The following is a 22,014-nucleotide window of genomic DNA, read 5'->3' on the forward strand; positions in this document are numbered from 1 at the left end:
TCTGAAACAGCGGAAACGGCCCCAGCGGTGCAGTCGAAGCTCATTAAAACTGGATTCCCCCCCCACCACCACCACCACCGCCCACCGACCTCTGAAGGTTGGATCACGATGGTTTATTTATGGATGTCAGTTATCTCTCTTTAGTCTTGGCTGTAAGTGCAGATTCCTCCCAAATACCGACTTCCCAATTTATCCACAGCTGCCATGACAACATGGCTGCTGGTGTCCAGGAGGAAGAGCCCGGGGCATCGACCGGGGCCAGAAAAGGCCTGAGAGCCGCGGGGCCACGGCCGGCTTCTGCTCCCTGGACGTCCAGAGCAGACCGCCATGCAAAGGTATTCAAGTCTTAGACTTTAGTCACATTAATACCACAAAATCCAACGTGTTTCATTTGGATTTTATGCGACAGAAAGGAAGGAAAGTGAAGCGGCTTCTTCAAAAGTGACAATCTGAAAAGTGTGGTGTGCAACTGAACTCACACCTCGGATTCAGTGTTTAGTTTTAGTTTTCTTTCCACCAGCTTCAAACACCTAGAGACCATTTTTCTTTTGCAGAACGACTCTGGGTTAGTCTGTTTCGAACGTCGTTTTAAAGTATTGTCACATATTTCTCAGTTGCATTTAGGTCTAGGGCTTTGACTAGGCCATCCCATAGTGTCACTGGCTGCATGTGAGTTACATTTTAAACTCATCATTCTGCATCACTTTCTGGACATTTCTGGGTTGTTTTAATGTGTTGTGGGAAAACTAATCTAACCTCTAGTGGCAGGATACTGTTACTACATGGTTAAAAAAATCAACATTCGCTACAGGAGGCTCAGTTTTAGCCACTTTATACACTTTAAAAGGACATATGCCGCTACTTTATGACACGATATGCGTTTATTGGCATCAGAAGCCGACAGAATCTGCTCTTTTTATGGGCTAATAAACTTTTATAACTTGTAATTAATTAAAATCTACTGCAAAATGCAATTTGAAGAAAATAAGTGATTCAGACAGAGAAAGTCATGAAAAGTAAAATAGCGCTTATAATACTAAAACGAAACATTTACCAGGTAATATAAAATGATATAATACAGGGATTTTAATAATCATTTCTAATAATGTCTTAGTGGAGTTTAAGAATTTATGGACACTTTAGCCATAAATAAGTTTTAAGCTAGCTGTGCTGGACAGGCTATGCTAGCGATTTGACATAACTACACCAGTGTTGATGTCTTACTTCCTCCATTACTTTTAAATATTAATTCACAGCTGACCAGAGCTTTTTTTATTTTATATCCTATCCCTCTCTGCTACTCTCTGTGTTTCTGTGCTGCAGCGACAGCCAGGGGGCGACAGGTCTGTCCTACGTCTGGGAGCCTCGGCGAGGCAGATTCCCGACCGACTGAGCGGCACAGAATGCGTGGATTCTTTATTTATTTATTTTTGTTTAATAAAGCTGGAGCCTTTGACAATAGCTTAGGTCATCGGGAGCACATACGGGGAACAGTGCACCCCTCAAACGCTCCTTTATTGACCGGTATCAGTTTAGAAATTCAGCTTCAAGGCCAGAAACCAACACACTTCAGCAGCTTGAGCTGTTACAAAATACGTCGATAGCCATAATCTTTGGGGAAAGTACGTATTTCTATGTATCACAACATTGGCAATTTTCTCAGCTTTAAGTTGAGCCTTATTTTAAACAAAAATCGGATTATAATTAGGAGTGGTACTACCACTTTTTAAAAAGATGTTTGTTCTTTCTGCACTAGAAAAGCATCTCAAGGCTTAGCAATGGAGGCTATGTGCGCACATCACTGCCTACAGAGGCAGACAGAAGGTGCTCTATCCAGCAATATATATATATATATATATATATATATATATATATATATATATATATATATATATATATATATATATATATATATATATATATATATGTACATATATATATATATATATATATATATATATATATATATATATATATATATATATATATCCTCTGACTATCCCGTGTAAAAGATTTAAAGGCTGTTCTTTCCTTGCACCAGAGGACGAGGAGGTAAATCTTTCCACTTTCAGCCGGTTGTTCCTTGAATCCATTCCTGTTACAGACTCCGACAGCCGCAGTGACCTTAACCCAACTCTCCAGGGAATTGTGGGTAAATTCCCCACATCTCCATTATACTGTATACTCCTCTGCTGTATGTTCAACCGAGCGTTCAACAACACACACACACACACACACACATTCTCACAGTGACACTCCAGACTGCAGGAAAGTTGAGGAAATGTCACATTTGTCTCAAAAGTTGGTCTGACAGCAACAAACTTGACAAGAGCAGGAAGTTTTTTTTCCCTCCTTCTTCTTCCCTCGGCATCGACTTGCAGAGAAACCGATTCAGGCAGGACCCACATACACAAACAGAGACGCACAACTGCAGCGCATGACGGAGAGCGTGTGACAGCCGCTGGATGCTGCAGCAGCTCGGAGAACATGCGGCCGGGCAAAAATGATTACAGCTGCAGGTTGGATTCAACCTCTCTCTACTGTCACGGCTCTGTTTTTAGTCAGACGTCGGCTAACCGGTCGACTTTATGCTGCTGCGTCCACAGGAACGAGTCCACACATCTAGACCTAGCTTTGTTTGAGCTGGTCTGCATTGCAAAAAGGGAACTAAAAGTAAGTCAATTTTCTTAAAATATGTATATTTTTCCTTGATTTCAGCAGCTAAATAAGACTATTTGCCAATGGAATCAGAATTTATACCCCTGAAATAAGGTAATTAGACATCCTGCACTTGAAATAAGATGATGGAGATGAGTTGTTCTCATTTTAAGTGCAAAAATCTTATTCCACTTGCAAATAGTCTGATTTACCAGCTAAAATCAATGAAAAATACACAAATTTCAAGAGGATTTTACCCACTTTTAGTTTCCTTTTTGCAGTGTGTGACGTTTCCTCAGCCCAGGTCTTACTGGTGAAGTAGGTTCCCTCCATCACTGACGCTGATTTTCTGCAGACTGCATCCAAACCCTTCGTTCTTCATCTCTAGGGAACTTCGTCACCCAGCGGCTCCCAACGTTGGGTTTCATGAAACCACAAGTACGACGTTCAGGATCTAAACCTGCCATACATCTTCAGAAAAGGAGCTTTAAATACATTAAAATACTACGTTGGTTGTTGTTTAATTAGCTTATTAGCATCGTTAGAGTCGTGAAGCTCTACCAGTCGCCCTAAGAGACGAGTTATGGTTCAGTCCTGCTCGACCGTCTGGCCGGTGGGACGTCAATCTCCTACGAAGTCCATTAAGGTTCTTCAGGTCCTTCTTGTGGAGGTTCTTGTGCAGCCCCGATGTTCTTTGGACCTTGTGGAGTGATTGCAACGCACGCAGAGGAACCCAAACGACACGCACGCTTGTTTTTGGGGAGATTGCTGCAGCACAACTGACCCAGAATGGTTATTAGTACAAGTCTGCTCGGCTAGGTTCTGGCAGCTTAAAGCAGGACGATATAGAAAAAAAAAAGCTTATCACTAAAATAAAAAATCATATCGATAATTATCAAAAAAATAAAAAATATATATTTTAAGTGCAGCCCTGGCAATTTTACGCTGGTGCTTAATGAGCTATTTTTAAATAAGGAACACTGAATTCAAAAGACTTTGAAGCTCGGTGAAGGAGCCTATCTGGGTTTGTGATTGATTGGGAGGAAAACTCTTCTTCTATTGAACTTTATATTGACCCGTTTTTTTTTTTTACTGAGCCACATGTTTATCGATTGATATATATCGTTACTGAATTATCGTCCTGCCCCAGCGTAAAGCCCATCTCACCCAGCACCACTTCCTGATTCCGCCCACATCTAATCTAATCATTGGAAAATGTGTCCAATGGAGGCAGACCAGCGAACGTTCAGGTTAAATAAACGCTAAATAAACTACCTGAAGCACTGAGCTATATAATACACTGGAGTGCTGATTTTGCCTAAAAACTGAAGTCACTGGCCGCCATCTTGCTACTCCCTACTCTAACAGAATCCCACAGGATTTGGTTGCAACAACAAGCAGTTTTCTGACTGAGTGAAAACGTTTCACAGGTAATTCTACAGTCAGTGGATGTACTAACACTATCAACTACTAGGAAATTAGGTGCTGAAATATTTTACATGTTATTCATATTAAATATGTATATATGTATATTAGTGTTGCACCGATACCGATACCAGTATGGGACGGGGGTCCGATCCAGCACTGAAATGGTGGTATCGGTATCGGCGAGTACCAACAAATAGGCACCGATACCATTCTGATGTTTGTATGTCACTTGAGCGCAGCCTTCTCTCTTCCCACTAGTATTATACATGTTATATAAGTTCATGAAAGTTGCACTATTCTGGCATTTGAGAGCCAAAAGTTTATTCAACTATTGTCACCTATTTCAGGTAGGCAATAAAAAGTTCTACTACCCTAAGTAGTATGCAGTTCTTCATATATAGACACACACATCAGTTTCAAACAGATGGTATCGGTATCGGCCGACACTGCACAGGTACCGGTATGGGGGACAAAAAATGGCATTGGCGCAACACTAATGTATATATATGTATATATCTATGTAAATATATATTTTTGTATATTGTTATTTATAAATGTTTTATATAAATATATATATATATATAAATATAAATATATATATATATATATATATATATATATATATATATATATATATATATATATATATATATATATATATATATATATATACATATACACACACACACACACACAATATGGCGGCTGGTGGCTTCAAAGCGACTCGTTCTAACAGCGGGCGATTAGCACTCCAGTGTATTATACAGCTCAGTGACCTGAAGGCTAAGCTAGTAGATCGCTAACGAGATGGAGCCTCCCCCACGGCGCCAGCGCTGACGACAATATTCTGGGTGACTTTGCTGCCAACGCTTGTTAAACTTCAAGTGCAGTACACTTGTCAAACCTGAGGAGGGCGCCACAAAGAAACGAAAGGTAAATAGTGAAAATAACGCAGACAGAACCATAAGACATCCAGTTTATCAGCTAAACGTCCATGTGGGGTGAGAAGTTCTTTAAGGTCCTTCTGGACTTTTGTGCTGCTTCTCACACGCAGACACTTCCAGTTTGAAACTTCTGCACGTCTTATGACTTCATTTTCATATTATAAATAGACTCGGTTACCGGTGTCAGAGTCAGTTACTGAAGAGACGCTTGAACTGTGCAGCTTGAAATTCTGAGCAGCTTCTTTTCTGTCTAAATCGCAGATTTACTGAGAAGATTCTGGTGCCTGAACTCGCGGAGCCATTTCTCAGCTCGGAGAGCAAAGAGAGCGAGGAGAAGCCCGAGGAAGGAGTCGTCTAATGGCCGGACCCCCGCAGAGTTCTGATCCGACTGGGCCGACATGACGGAGGCAGCTTTAATCACCAGAACACGGCTGGTGGCGCAGATGACCTACTTGTTTCTGTCAAGCTGCAGCGAGGCCCTGAAACGGATCGGACTAGCTGGACGCAGAACCTACAGAACCGCAGGTTCTATGGTTGAACTGTGGACTCATGGGCTCTGGCTCTTTTTCTGCAGGTGCTTTCCGTGCCGGTGGTTCAGTTTTCTGTAAAAATCAGGAGTTCTGAGACAAAGAAACTGAAAGAACACTAAAAAAATGGAACTAAAACTAAGTAAAATATTCTTAAAATTATTAATCTGTCCTTGATTTGAGCAGATAAATAAGACGATCTGCCAATAGAATAAGATTTATGCACTTAAAATAGGAACAATTCATCTCCATCATCTTATTTCAAGTGCAGGATGTCTAATTATCTTAATTTAGGGGTCAAAATACTAATTCCATTGGCAAATCATCATATTTACCTGCTCAGATCGAGGACAAAAACACTATGTTTAAGAACATTTTGCTTATTTTTAGATCCGTTTTTGCAGTGAAAGAGCTGGACGTGCAGCGAGGTCAGCAGAAAGGTCCAACAGCGCTCCAGAACCGGGGGAAATCAGGACCGCCGCCTCTCTGGTGGCAGAAATATTTAGAAACAAGTAACTTTAACAGCTCAGAATTAAAAAAAAAAGGATTTGACTTGAAGGAAGTCCTTCATGAGGGGGAACCCAAACCCTCTGCTGAGGTGGTCCATGATGACTTTACCTTTAGCCTCTGCCTTTAATTAACCTTTAATACATATTAATTAATTAGCTGCTTATTAGGCTGTTGTTCATCCATCTGCTCTGTGATGGAGCCAACTTCACGGCCTTTGCTGTAAAGTTTTAGCAGCTGAGAAGAAAACAATGTTCAGCCACATGAAAGGTCAGAGAGGAGAGAGCTTGCTGGGAGGCTGATTGTGATGCTGAGAAGAAGGAGCGCCACCTGTGGCGTCCTCCTGGTTCGTATTCTGAGTAGGGCTGGGCGATATATCGATTTAATCGATTAATTTGAATTTACAATTCTTCAAGATTTCATTTTTGGAAAATCTGGATTTTATTTTGCCAATACACTCATTGGGTTTCCATGAAGAGAACAGCATGTGATGCTGAATATATGTTTAGGCAAATGTATTGTCAAAATATTGTTAAGTAGAAACTTTTTTTACCATAACACGAGGTTCTTCATTTACTTATTTACTTTTTTTTAACTTAGTTTGAAGTTCACAAGTGCAGTGAAGCCTGTTCTTAGCTCAATGTGTAAAACCACTAGCAGCAAATGTTTAGTTATATTTTCATTGTTTATAATGGCACGGCTGCCATCTTGTTTTACAAGCATGTTTCACAGCTTGTTTTTAGTTGCACTTTGAATTCAGGTCAACTCCCTGACCAAATGCTTGACATAAAAAGCAAGGTTTTAAAATAATTTCTTTAATTTTCTTTTTATGAAACAAAAAGGAGGAAAAAAGTCGATTAATCGGATTTGGTATGATAAAATCGGAGATTTATTTTTTAATCCATATCGCCCCGCCCTATTTCTGGGTCCAGTCTGGTTGCTCTAAGCTCCCCCGGTTCTACGCAGCTGTGACGCGCCGACGGTCAGCTCAGCGCCGATGACAGAGACGTGTATCAATCATGTGAGAGAGGGGTGGGGGGGGTGAAAAAAAACAACAAGGAGACGGGAAGTAAATGAGGTCAGCTCTCTGCAGACAGACTGAACCTCCTCTTTATGGGCATAAATTATGAGCTGCTATGCTAGTCTCTGAAAACATTCATCATCTCCTCTGCAGCCGCTCTCTGGAAAAAAAAAAGCCTTGATTAAAGAGGCTTGATTTCTCCTAATGGTACCTAATGGTACCGTAAAGTTTCCGCTAAACTTCCGACTGCCTTCTTCTCCTCAAAGCGATTGCTGCTTGCAGGTGTTTCTGCAGCGTTTCCCGACCTTTACACTGCAAAAACTCAATTAAAAATAAGTAAAATTTTCTTGAAATTAGTGTATTTGCCCTTAATTTGAGCAGGTAAATAAGATGATATGCCAATGGAACGAGTATTTTTACACCTAAAATAAGATAATTAGATAAACTACACTAGAAATAAGATGATGGAGATGAGTTGTTCCTATTTTAAAGCGCAGAAATCTTATTCCATTGGCAGATTATTTAAATTTGCTTCTCAAATCAAGGATGAATACATTAATTTCAAGAAAACTTTACTTATTTTTACTCATGTTTTTGCAGTGTAACCTCTGACCCATTCTAAAATGCATAATAAACCCAGAATGTCCAGGAACACTGCAAAAATAGACATAAAAATAAGAAATTCTTTCTTGAAATGAAACTATTTTTCCTTGATTTGAGCAGGTAAATAGGACGATTTGCCAATGGAATAAGATTTTTGCACTTAATATAGGAACAATTCATCTCTGTCATCTTATTTCAAGTGCAGTAAAACTAATTATCTTGTTTTAGGGGTAAAAATACTCATCCCATTGGCAAAAAATCTTATTTACCTGCTCAAATCAAAGGAAAATACATTCATTTCAAGAATATTTTACTTATTTTAGTTCTCTTTTTGCAGTGAAGAATGTCCGTCTGAGGACCATCGTCTGTTCTCCACGCCGCTTTGCTTTGTCCCGACAGAAGAGGCCGTTGTTCTTTACAGAGGGAATCAGAGCATGAAGCAAAGATCTCTTTTGTTTTTTTTTTTTGTTGCACAGACATCAGGAAGCAGCAGGAAGTTAAAAGCAGCCGAGGCGAGGAAACGCGGGAGAAACGAGACGTATTCATGCACATCAATCAGGAGAAAGGAGGCCAGAACACGGGAGAGGAACGTCTGATTGATGAGCGTGCCACAGCTAACTTATTGCTTCCTGAAGCTAACGAGACCTGGGAACGCAGCCTGCATAAAGACTCCTGCAGGAGGACCCGGTGAGTCCAGCAGAGATGATGCTGCTTCCTCTGCCCAGTGCATCAACTGGTGCACAGATAAAAAAAATCCAACACCCGTCACCTCTGTCCTGCAGCTGGAGATCTGACGAGGTAAAGCAAAGCATGAGCGGAGGCCACGCAGCGTCTGGTCTGGACTGTAAACTCTGGAGTTCAGCGGTTTCACGGTGGCTCCTGAGTCGGTCCTGAGCTTCTTTACCTTCATATCTGGATGCTCCTCGGTTTTTACTGACGCCGTGAAACATCTGAATAACCTGAACTTTTAGGACTGATGAGCTTGGGAGCCGGCGGCTGTTTAGAAATAACTTCTCACAACTTAAGCGGACCCATAATCCTCCACGTTCTGCATCTGCACTGACTTCCTTGGACATTCACACTGCTGTCAAACAAGCCCTTCCTTTCCTTTGGTGCCAGAGAGAAACTTCCAGCTGCGCTAAACTTACCGGGTCGGGGCAGCGGCAACTTAAAAACCCTTTTTAGCGCTTTCAGTCGGCCTCGTTCCCATTATTTCAGACCCAGGAAGGCCGGACCAGCTGTCCGGCACGGTAGAGGCAGCGTCATGCTGTGGGCTGTTGCACTGGTACTGGATGCAGCTCATAAAGCACTGCAAAAATAGAACTAAAAACAAGTAAAATTTTCTTGAAATTAATGTATTTGCCCTTGATTTGAGCAGGTAAATAAGACTATTTGCCAATGGAATAAGATTTTAGCACTTAAAATAGGAACAATTCATCTCCATCATCTTATTTCAAGTGCAGTATATCTAATTATCTTATTTTAGATGTAAAAATACTCATTCCATTGGCAAATAATCTTATTTACCTGCTCAAATCAAGGGTAAATACTTTCATTTGAAGAAAATTTTACTTATTTTTAGTTCTGTTTTTGCAGTGAGGGGACGGCCCCCTGACAATAACTGCTGTGGATGCATATATTTGACCCTATTCTGATTACAGTAAACAATCAATAAACCCAAACCTGTGCGGCCAGTTCCTGCCATTAGAATCCCTGCAGTCTAAGGTTGTATGACTGCTGCACCCCGGGTAAAAAAGAAGCAATGAGCCAATGAGATTAATGCAGGTAAAGAGAGCAGCTTCATGCTGGGTTTCCATGCAGGAGGGACGTTTGGACTCACCCTGGACAGGACCACCTCCAAGGTGATGTTCTGAGGAGGAGCGCTGGGCACTGCAGAGAGACACAAGCATGGAAGACATCATCAGCCTCAGTCAGGCACACATCTGACATTTCTACAATAAATGTGGGAGTTTTCCATCTGAGCTCCACTCAGTTATCAAAAGAATTTACCAGAAACTGTGGAGATTTGTTACCAGAGGTGGGGAGTAACCATTTAGTTGAGTAACTTTATAAAAAAAAGTATTTCTAGGTGTCGTTTTACTGCACAGAACTTTTTAGTTACACTTGAGTCAGTGATGCACGACGTTACCGTCGGTATCGGTCGGTCGTCTTTATTATCCACCATGCATATGTTCATGAAAACAAAGCATTTTGGTTGGTTTTAAAAGATGATTAAGAAATCTGATGTTCATCCTGCGAGCAGATGGCAGCAACTGGAAGTCGTCATGCAGAGTTCTGCTGCTTCGCTTTGTGAATCCACCTTTGTCTAACCTCAGGTTAGTCTCAGCCATTTCTGTGCATAATTAAGTAATATTCTGAAGCCTCTTTCTATCTTTCATGGTTAAAAGTCCAAAAAAAAGCAAACAGTTTTAAAAGTGAAAACAATCATTTTTTAACACATCGGTTCTATAATTAAAAAAGGTGTTTATTTGCATATTGGTGCAGTCTGTGTCTTTTGTTGGGGGGTCATGCTGCATCTGTTCGGTCGTGTGGCAACGATACCATGCTGAGGTATCCACAGCATATATCCACAGTTATATTTGAATAAATTATGTCATCATTGAAAAGTTCATTTATTTCAGTAACTCAGTTCACCAAGAGGAACACGTTGTATAGATTAACACAGACTGATTATGTTTTAAAGCCTTTATTTCAGTTAATTATGATTTTCTTTCTTTACCTCCAACTAAAAAAACAGCATTAAGATTAAAGTATTGCATCTGACCAATAAAAGAGCTAAATTTTTCATGCAGAAATGTGGCTTAAGGAAAAGTATGTTTAATATTGACTTAAAGATTGCTTTTCTCAAAAAGTACTTTTAATTTGACAAAGAAGCCTCTTAGAAATGCATGTTTATGGAATACATACATACATATATATATATATATATATATATATATATATATATATATATATATATATATATATATATATAGTAACTGGAAGTATTTTGTCGGAAGCTTTACGTTGTGAAAAGATTGATTTGAAAATGTTCATTTCTGCCTATTTTGCAGTTATATTATTATTTATTTGCTGACCTTTTTGTTTTATTCTTAAAAATACCCAGATTTTAGCATAAATTCTTATTTTTGTATGTCTGATTGCTTCAGGGCAGCACTGTGGAGCATGGAGCTTGCATGTTCTCCCTGTGCATGCGTAGGTTCTCTCCTGGTACTCCGGCTTCCTCCTACAGTCCAGAAACATGACTGTTGGGTCAATTGGCCTCTCTAAATTGGTCCCAGGTGTGCATGCATGGTTGGACTGGTCACCTGTCAGGGGTGGACCCCTGATCACTGCAGATAGGCACCAGCCCCCCTGCAAACCTGCACGAATTAGCAGGTATAAACAATGGATGGATGATTTTTACCCGAATTTTGCATCATGTTGTCCAAATTAACCGATTTTACAGTCAATTATAATCAGTGTCCTTCTTACCAGATACTTTTTTACTGTTGCTTGAGTCCAATGTTTGGCTGCTCCACCCACCTCTGTTCATTTTGTTCTAAGTGAATAAAATCCTTTATTCCCAGCTGTGGATCCGGGCTTTTTAAAGCCTTCTGTGCTCTAGTAGCTGATTGTGCCACAGACTGCAGATGAGATCCAGCCGCGGTGCTTCATTTGCATCGTTTTAAAAAAGGAAAAACAGAAGCAAACTCCTTAAAACACAGGATTTGCTTCAATCTTGAGACTCATAAATCAGCTGGAGTTGAAACGCTTTATTGTCCCCGAGGGGCCGTTCATTTGCAGCAGAGTCCACAAAGTCTGCGCACAACAATAAACACCCACAAGGACAAGCCAGAAGAAATGAACACATTTACAAGATGATATCAGGACTGCAGGCGGCACCATTCATCCAAAGTGATTTAAAAAACAGCTAAAGGCAGAAAAGACCTGAGAGAAGCTCCAGGAGCCTGAACTCCGTGTGCCGAGGAGGCCGAGGAGGCCGAGGGTCTTCAGGGATCATAAAGCCTCCGCTTTGATATTTGCATTTGTTTTCTGCAGCGGCTTCCACATCAGACGTGCTGAGCATCGTCCCCTGACATGGAAACCCACCTGGGAGCTGACTTTATTTACCGTTCAGGGTGGGGGGGGGGGGGGGGGGGGGGGGAGGTGTCTGTCAGGTGACAGCCGCCTCTGTCTGGCGTCAAATCGCTGCCATCAATCAGACCCGCTCCTGACGACAGGAAGCAGACGGACTGACTGAGGAACTCCAGAGAAGCCAAACCTGACTGCTGTCGCCATGACATCACAGGGTCTTCCTGCCGCGGTGCACATTTGCCTCGGTGGCGGGCGCTGAGCACGCTGCAGAGCAGTGGACAGATTTATGCTTCTGTCCACAACAATGTGCTGTTCACATTAACAGACAGAGCGCCTCGTCTTTAGCGAGCCGTCCAATCAGATGCCTGATGGAGTATCTGCGGCTTATCAGCTCGTTCAGCTGCTCGCCGTCTCTGTTTCTGGCTTTTATTGAGGATTCAATTAGCCCACGAGTCGCAGTTATCGTGGCGGCGCAGATGGTAGATCCACAAAACGCTCCGGAGTGTCGGTTATTACTCATCGTGTTTATGGGCCGGCTGCAGAGAGAGAGAGACAGGCACCCCCCGCCCAGCCCCTCCGACTCTTCTTCTGTGGTAGTTTATTAATGACGGCTCGGAGCACCTGTCAGCGGCCGAGTGTTCGGCGCCGTGTGACGACTGGAGGCTGTTATCTGGTTCTGACAGATGGAAGAAGGAGAACCTGAACCTGAAACCGGTCCCTGGGATCGTTTCACCGCTGTCAGTAATGTTCAGCGTCTCAGTTTGATCAAACCTTCTGAAATTCTAGCGTCTTATTAATCAGGACGTCATAAAAGTTGATCTGGTCTTGACCCGGTTCTGAAATGACTTAAACGAGAGAACAACACAGATCTGAGCTTCTACTAGTGGGTTCCACCACAGCATTGGTTCATGTTGAGGTCTGGACTTTGACTAGGCCACTGCAGCCCCTTGATTCTTGCCTTCTTTGCTCATTGTTTTTCATCTCATTTGTTTACATAAATTGCTGCTGCATCTTTATCCTGAAAAATATTGCAGTCTACTGTGATTTCTACAGTGATTCTTTTCAAGCTGTATGCAAACAAAATTTTGTTCTGTACGCACTTTGTGCATACAAAATGATAATAAAGATATCTATCTATCTATCTATCTATCTATCTATCTATCTATCTATCTATCTATCTATCTATCTATCTATCTATCTATCATCATTCTGGTTTTTAGCATCACTGACATATTTTTTTTAATGCTTTGACTTTCTTGTCCCACTGAAATGTTTCAGATCATCATCCAACACAAAAAACTAGTGTTTAAATCAAGGTTTCCTTTATTAAGAGAAAAATCAATCAGACTTAGCCCGACGACTTTTATCACTTAACTGCACATTCACAGTGCACATTAGAGGGAAATTAAATGAATAAATATTTTTTGACTTCATAATTCTCACTAAGATCTGATTTATGTCTGACCTGAAATCTAGAACCTGTCTGGCACCATGAAGATCTGGGCCTGCTTTGCTACATGGTCGTCTTGCTCTAATTGACAGAACCAAAAATTCTGCTCTGTAGCAGAAAATCTTGAAGGAGGAAGTCCGTCCATCAGTTTGTGACCTGAAGCTCATTTGGGTTCTGCAGCAGATCCAAAGAAAACCAGCAGGTCCACATCTGAATGGCTCACAAAATCAGCTAGATTTTCAAGTGGCCTAGTCAAAGTATGGATCCTAAATCCAATTATTGTATTTTTCAGACTATAAGTCGTACTTTTTTTTGCATAGTTTGGCCGATCCTGCGACTTATATTCAGGTGCGACTTATATATTATTTTTAAACAGTAAATCATACTGACCAGCATGAACCAAGGAGTAAACATTACCGTCTGTAGCCATAAGAGGGCGCTCTAGGGTTGTAAAAACTATCCTGCTCCTGTACCACTTAAAACAAAGACTGAACACATGTTTGTATGTTTCTCTGTTTCGTCTGTATTCACGCAGCAGAGTGTTGCGTGGTGCAGCTCTAAGGACCCAGACAGCGACAGAACCTGTTACTAGGCTGTCTGTGAAGCTAATAGCAGCTAGCGCTAGCTTACAGATATGTTGTCTGGGCGGCTTACAACTGATGCAAATGAGCTTTTTGTTAATCTAAAACATTTGTGTCATACTGTTAGCTTTGCACATAGCAGCGTTACGCTAACGGTCTAATTTTAGTATAATTTTGATAATTTTCACCGTAACGGCGCTTTATTCTGAAATGCGATCCGGGCTAACTCACTAGCAACACGGCTTGTTAGCCAACTAGCATGTTGGGAGTGGTGGCCTAGTGGTTAGAGCAGCGCGCTTGTGCTCTGAGAAGGTTGCAAGTACCCGGTTCGATCCCAACAGCCTTCACTCTGGGTCCCTGAGCAAGACCCTTAACCCCCGATTGCTTCCCAGATCTCGCCAAGATCTCACCTAGATCTCACCTAGATTGTGCCAAGGTGTCACCAAGATCTCGCCAAGATCACCAACATCTCGTTGAGATCTCACCAACATCTCACTAACATCTCGCCAATATCTCACCAACATCTCACAAAGATCTCGTTGAGATCTCGCCAAGACCACCAAGATTTTGTTGAGATCTTGCAAAGATCACCAAGATCTCTTCTAGATTGAGCCAAGATCTCACCAAGATCCCGCCAAGACCACCAAGATGTCGTTGAGATCTCACCAACATCTCACCAAAATCTCCCAAGATCTCACCAAAATCACCAAGATCTCACCAAGATCTCGCCTAGATTGCACCAAGACCACAAGATCTCACCAAGATATCGTCAAGATCACCAAGATCTCGTCAAGATCACCAAGATCTCGTCGAGATCTCAACAAGATCACCAAGATCTCGTCAAGATCTCAACAAGATCACCAAGATCTCGCCAAGATTGGGCCTAAATGCTGCAAAGACCTTTCGTGTTCTGAATGATTTCTGACACGGTGGTTTCTATGAAGGCATACGCATTTTCTGCTCCCCATAAATAAAGTTGAGATGAGTGAATGTGAACACGGTCAGGTGGGTCTTATTTTTCTTGTTATATTCTAGGCTTATAACTCCTCTCTAATAGTTTGATTAATTTGTTTTCTGAGACATTTTTTCAACTTTGGTCCTCCGTTAACAAGCAGCTCAGCTCCCTCTCTGCTGCTCTGACAAACATTAGACTGAACTCTGTGTGTTTGTGTGGGAGGGAAAGGGAGGAAGTGTGTGCGGACTCCATTAATGTGTCAGGCTGAGGGGCTAAAATGAAGCCGCTCCCTCTCCTCTCCGGCTTAATTAAAGACCCCCAAGTCCCCTAATGAAATTCCTGACAGCAGGGAGGGCTGTGAGAGGAGCTAAAGAGGCTCCTGCTGCTGCTCGCTGCTTCTCTCACACAGAGCCCGGTAATAAGCAGCACCTGGTCCAATAACTCAACTCCTGTAACTGGGACCAGTACAAACCAGCCATGCTCACAGACATGTTTTATCCCTTTTAGTTTCTTCTGCATTAATCCGAACACCTTTGGTCTTTAGTTTAATAAAATGGCCTCACTTTTCCACAATTAATGGCTCTTTTCTCAAACTTTACACAATTTTTTTTTCTGTTCTGTTAATCCGTAGATGAAGTTATTTAGTAACTTTTCCACATTTTGTCACCTTCCAGCTGCAATCTTTAAGGTATTTTTGAGGATTTTAGACCAACACAAAGGGGTGCACAACGTCAAGAGGAAGGAAAATGTCTTTTAACATTTTTTAAACGAATGAAAATCTGAAAAGTGTGGCGCGCATTTGAATTCAGCCCCCTTTAAGCTGATACCTCCAGGTAAATACAGTTGAAAGGGCAACCATTAGTTATTAACTATCGACATGTGGAGAAACCCATAGTGAAACATGGTGGTGGCAGCATCATGCTGTGGGAACGCTTCAGTTCATCTGGGACGCTGGTCATGGTTGGTGGAACGATGGATGCAGAGGATTGCCTCATGCTGGCTTATGCACTGCAAAAACAGAACTAAAGATAAGTTACATTTGTGTATTTGTCCTTGATTTCAGCAGATAAATAACATTATCTGCCAATGGAAAGAGTAATTTTAACCCTAAAATAAGATAATTAGATATACTGCACTTGAAATAAGTTAATGAAAATGAGTTCTTCCTATTTTAAGTGCAAAAACCTTATTCCATTGGAAGATTATCTTATTTACCTTAAGTACTAATACACTAATTTCAAGAAAAATTTAACTTATTTTAGTTCTGTCTTTGCAGTGGTTTGGATTACTTTTGGATTACAAGGCTTTTAGCCCCACATCGGGATTAATTTTCTGATGTTTTCTGCAACATGAAGGTCTGGAAATTAGAAGCGGATCTAAAGTTTATTAACATCTGAAAGGAAGGAGACGATAAAACCTCTCTTTATTACGGCTGAAGGGAGATAAAATGCCATCAGGTGTCATGGAGACCATGTTAACGCGGCGGCTCACCGTCTGAGTGGGTCGTCACAGTGGCGGAGTCGGAGGCGGTTCCCGGTCCGTACCGGTTGATGGCCAAAACCCGAACTGCGTATTCTGTGAACTTGTTGAGTCCGTCCATCTTGTAGTTGAGGCCGCTCACCTCCACACTCTGAACACAGAGGCAGGAGCAGCGATTACAGCCGACCGACGGGATCCGGTCCCCCCCCCCCCCCCACACAGAGAACCATCGCTCACCTGTTCCTTTCCGGACGGGCTCTCTGTCCACAGCAGTCTGTAGCCCAGGACGGGTCCGTTTGGGAGGCTCGGGGGTTCCCAGCTCACCTGGATGGAGGTGGGAGACAGAGCCAGGGCTCGGAGGGACTCCACCCTGCTGGGGACCTGGACTGTGAGGACACACAGAGAGACAAACGCTTATTAGCTTCAGTCGCATTGAACGTTTGGAGCAAATTCTGTCAAATCATCACAAGTCTGACTCCATCGTTGGTTTAAACCAGCGGTCTCACACTGAAACCTACCAGGGCCGATGTCCTGCAACGTTTAGACGTGCCCCACTAACCCGCAGTCAAGCTCTGCTAATGTACTGATGATTAAAAAAGTTTTAAAGTATCGACACTACGGGTGGGCAAAATAATCGTCATGACGATGCATCGCGATCTACTGCATCGATACTTGACGCCAAGTATCGATTATTAATTAAATAAGAATTAATAAATAAAATTGCATGAATGGTTGGCAAACATCAGCCAAAAACAAGTGGAATACAACTTTATTGGTTTAAAGGACCAGTGAGGCCATGTAAACGGCACTGATTATCCTTATTTTGTTCCAAAAAAAAAGTAAAAAACAAAGCAACTGGACTTGTTTTCCGTAGTTAAAGACGTCCTTATTTTGTTATTTTAAGTTTTATAAATCCTAATCACTTTATGTCAGTGTGTCCAGTCCAATAATAATAATATTTGTGTCCAGTAACAGTAATATGTGTTTTCATGGCAATACCTCCAAAAGTAATTTCAATAAATACAGCTATAGATGAATTCAGTTTCTTTCAGATATGTATCAATTGAAGACACTATCCATACACAGCCAGTCAGCCACTGGTAATGGCTGTAATTTTTTCTAACAGTGTTCAGTGAAAATATCGCAATGCATTGCGATACATCGCAATAATTCAAGTATCGTGATGCATCGTGATAGAATCAGATCGTGGCATGTGAATCGTGATTCGAATCGGATCGTGACTTCTTTGGCAATACCCACCCCTAATTGACACTATCAAAACCTGGTGAATTCAGTCGGTTCAGTAAGAAATTGAACCTTCAGTTGTTTCTGGGCTTCCTCCTGTTTTCTGATCATTTCTAGAAACACGCAGAACTGAATCCGGAGCGGATCCCCCTGACGGGTAAGAGACGTCGGTACGCTTACGGTCGGGCTTGGTGGCGACCTTCAGGGGGGCGGAGCTCTCTCCGGGCCCCGCCTCGTTGTACGCGACGACTCTGAAGCTGTAGGTCTCCTCGGGCTTCAGGTTGGAAACCGTCAGCTCCAGCGACTCCGGCTCCGACACGTTCACTGACCTCTCCCTGTGGTGGGAAAACACGGCGTCATGAATAAAAGGGTTCGGGTTCAGCTTCAGCGGCTCTCCTTTGTTACAGTGGAGATAATCTGAACGTTAATCAGCAGTAATCTGTGTAATCCTCCCGAGTCTGCGGCTAATCCACAGATTTAAACGCCTCCTCGGCCTCTGGGCCGATCATCTGACCGGAGGCGAGCTGCGGCTGATGGTGCAAAGCTTGTTTCATAAAATCAAATGACTGCATGAAAACAACGAAAACTTTATTGGTAATAATGTAAGTATCTGCTAGGTTTATAGCTTGAATTTAGACAAAAAACAAAAAAAATAATACGATTAGCTGAAGAGAGTGAAAAATGCTCCTAAATAAGCAAAGGTTCCCAAATTGATTCAAGGCCAAATGTACCTCTAAACACATCTATGGAGGAAAGGGTTGCTCTAAGGAGAGTCTCCTGGAAATTAAAGAGCCTTGACAGATTATAAGAGGCGGGTTGTGGCTGCACCCGTCCTCATTGGGTTCTTCTATAACAGGGGTCTGCAACCTGTGGCTCTGGAGCCGCAAGTGGCTCTTTGGACCTTCCACAGTGGCTTTTAATAACTTTCGCTATACAAATTATATTTTTATTATGGTAGGTTAATGCAGGTTTTAGCAGTTTTTTTATTGGAATAATTGCTTTTAATTTTCACAACAGAATGATGCTAAAAGTGCCAGTAATATATAATTTTAAAGCAATATTCTTTCATTATGTTGGAAACTAAGATTCTTTTTTTTACATCATTATCCACAAATATCAACATCCCGTCCATTATCTTTTTTTTTTAAACCTCAAAATAGACATAAAAGGGAGTTTCTTTAACAATGACAACATATTTCCCACAGTAGATCTTTATCAAAAATTATAACTTGTTTTTTTTTTTTTCAAAAGGCCAGTCAACATTTGTGGCTCTGAACGAGTTTAATTCAGATGGACTGTAGGCAAAATGGCTCTTTAGACTGTAAAGGTTGCAGGCCCCTGGTCTATAAGAACCAGTCGGAGCCTCTCAGGCTCCTGTTCTTAGCATGAAGATTTATCCTCATTAGTTAAAGGAAGAGTCCGTTCATATTCAGAATTCAAACTTTTGAAAGTATTTTAAATATAAAATTATTACATACTGTTCAATAAATTATAATTTTTTGAATGTGCTTTACTGGAGGCATCCATGTTGGTCGAAGAACAGTACTGCCACCTCCCGGTTTGTGACATCACAGTGCGGTATCGGCTGTAAAGCAAGTCCCAACGCTCTATCTGGTGCTTGTCACAATGCGCTATTATCCAAGATGGCGACGACTAGTGCAGTACGCGAAGCAGAGAGTGACAGCGATGGGAGTTCCGTGGATTTATCATCATCAATTGATAGCGATTTGGAATATAAAGAAGACTTTCTTTATATTAGCAACCTGACGACAAACTTGTGGTGGATAATGAATCGTAAAGGTCAAATAACTAATGTTTTTTCACCTTTTACCCGTTGTATCGCAACATCCAACTGCCATGCACATGGGCATTGTTGCTTCAACAATAGCTCTTGCGAATTTCAATGGTGAAGTCCTCTGGAAATCCAAAACAATTGTTGTTGATCGCAGAAGTGTATAATAGTTCCTATTAAACTAGCTCGTAGAGCGCGGAGAATGGCTCTCGGCTAACCGCACCGTGACGTCACTGCCAGAAGACGTCAGGAGTGAGGTGTTACCATATTTGGTCATTAATGGCCGCTCCCAGACTCGGTGATTGCGACGAAAATTAATACTTTTATTTTTTTTTTACTGATTAACACTGAATTCATTAAATCACAGCAAACGCATTAGTTTTAGCTATAGATAATGAACATTGATTCTTCCTTGCTGACCGGACTTCTCCTTTAAAGGAACAATGGGAAACATCTCACCACTAGGTGGAGCTGTTGAGCACGGTCTGTAGACCACAACACGATGTGTGAGAAGCCACGCCTCTCTTTACCTTCACTCACGCTGCAACCCGCCCCTCCTTTCCCTTCGCACCTGTCGCCTTGTATTTCCATATTTGTAACGAATAAAAACACAGTGACACAGCATTGCCTTTCGGTGGAACACGTCTGGTGAGGATGTGACACATAATTTATAATGTTAGCAAGAGAACGTTTGGATCCGCTGGGCGTCTTCTCTGCCATTTTGCTGCTACGCTACTCTGATGGTGGCATTTCATGGGCAGGGAGGGGCTACGCCCAGAGTGGCAGCTGTTCACGTGCACGTACGCGCCGGGCCGTCGTCCATCTAAAACGAACTATTAGTTCTGCACAAAACTCTTAGCTCTTTGTGTAAAATAATGAAATTTTGCTCATTACCCTTTGAATTATTTCCCTGTTGTTCCTTTAAGGGTGTAGATTGGTGTCTATCTTTGATCAATAATTCACATTTCTTCATCTAAAATAAACAAAAAAACATTGGTATCCTGGAGATCCAAAAAAACATGTTTTTTTTTCTCTCTCTGATCCTTCTGGGGGAGAAAAGTAGGAAAAAGAATAAAAGATGCTCTCAGTGAAACGGTGAATGAAGGTAACTTTTTGCACTTTGATATAAAAAATAATGATTATGAAACTTAAAACACGTTCTGAGCCAGAAGCGGTGAAAAGACCTTTTTATGCTGTCTGCAGACTCCTGGTCCGTTTCCATTTTACCGTCAATATTTCCTCAGCTGAGAGAAAATCTCATCCTCCGTCTTTCTTTTCAGAGCATTCAGAGTTTCTCCACCATGTCTGCCTCCTTTCTCATTTTTGGAAGTTATTGGTGCTGAAAAAGCCGAGGCTGTATTGTTCTGCGAGTCATTGAACCCGACTGGACCTCTGTCTCCGTTTCCTCTGTTATCCAGGAGAACCGACACAATCTCCTTATCGACAGAACTTCTTCCTTTGGTTTCTGCCGTTTGAAATCCGTGCAGAATGGAAACGAGAGCTTTTAACAGCAGCTCTCCGTAAAACATCAGAGGATTCAGCCGAGCGGTCGACCCGAGTGCTCAGAACCGCTGTCACGTTACAACCACAGTCTTGTTGCCTTTTTACTGGGATTTTATGTGACAGTGGAGTGAAAGGGAAAATCTTTTAAATTAGACAAATTAATTTAGATTCTGAAAGGTGTGGCAGTTGTTTTCTTTTTGCTCAGCCTCCCCGAGTTAGCCCCGCCCTCACGCTGCAGGTCTTTGTGGGTTTGTCTTCACCAGCTTCAAACATCTACAGCCTAAAACTTTTTGTAAATTCTTCAGCTCAGTCACACCAGACGGAGAACATCTGGGAACATCAGTGTTCAAGTCTCTCCCCAGCTTCCCAGCTGGATTGAGGTCTGGACTTTGACTAGGCCATTCTAACACACAATGCTGGATTTATCTCCATTCATCTACCCATCAGCTCTGATGCTGCCACCACCATGTATTAGTCAGATGTTTGGTTTTCTGCAACAAACAGTATTTTGCATGTGGGCCAAAACATTAATTGATAACCTGGTGGACTCTAGTTACTAATTAGGTGACCTCTGGAGGCAAATGTCTGCACTGGATTTTATTTTGGGGTATCAGCGTAGAGGAGGCTGAGTACAGATAATGATTTTAATTTGCACACCGTGAATAATTTCCAGTCATTGCAGTTATGCACCACTTTGTGTTGGTCCATCAAATGAAATCCTAATGAACTCAAAGATAATTGTTGTAATGTGAAAAAAAACATCTGCCATTTGAAGGGGTATTAAAACTTTTGCTCGCCACTGTAATTGTTTTAATTTTGTACAAACTCGAGTAATAGTCGGTTAAAAATGGCTGATAATGAAAACCCAAGACCCATGCTGGAAACACGGCTCTATTATTTTCTGTTAAACAAATACCGGCAGGTATCGACTGAGCTGCTGCTGCTAACAACTTCACGTTCTCCTTATATAGATGATCCACTTGGCCCTTATTCTCTCCTACACATAGATATTGGCTGAGCTTATACCAAAACTAACTGTTGCATTCTCTTTCGTCCTCTAGACCTGAAAACTCGCTCAGAGTTTATCAGGATTAGCTGTGATTCTCTAACCTTTTACTTTAATCTTACATAGAAAGTACTCCTGGGTCAATGTGAGCTTCTGAGCTTCCTGTGTCTCTGCTCTGTCTTCTCTAACATAGAAAGTACTCCTGGGTCAATGTGAG

The 22,014-nt window shown here is 41.7% G+C and overlaps 1 protein-coding gene and 1 long non-coding RNA gene across 2 annotated transcripts in view; one reads left to right on the forward strand and one right to left on the reverse strand.

Moving 5' to 3' along the window:
• The window catches only part of dcc (DCC netrin 1 receptor), a gene marked incomplete in the record, with an annotated part of 404,255 nt that overhangs the window by 110,379 nt on the left and 271,862 nt on the right, over positions 1-22,014 (reverse strand). The window contains 4 exon segments of the mRNA XM_036139981.1: positions 9,529-9,578; positions 16,264-16,402; positions 16,489-16,637; positions 17,677-17,831. Coding sequence (XP_035995874.1) covers positions 9,529-9,578; positions 16,264-16,402; positions 16,489-16,637; positions 17,677-17,831 — 493 coding nt within the window.
• Positions 2,476-3,029, forward strand: LOC118563894. The gene is made up of 3 exons (XR_004931511.1): positions 2,476-2,519; positions 2,607-2,673; positions 2,940-3,029. It is a non-coding gene; the product is annotated as an uncharacterized LOC118563894 (long non-coding RNA).

This window comes from Fundulus heteroclitus, chromosome 8 (genome assembly GCF_011125445.2).
Source record: "Fundulus heteroclitus isolate FHET01 chromosome 8, MU-UCD_Fhet_4.1, whole genome shotgun sequence".
Classification (NCBI taxonomy): Eukaryota; Metazoa; Chordata; class Actinopteri; order Cyprinodontiformes; family Fundulidae; genus Fundulus; species Fundulus heteroclitus.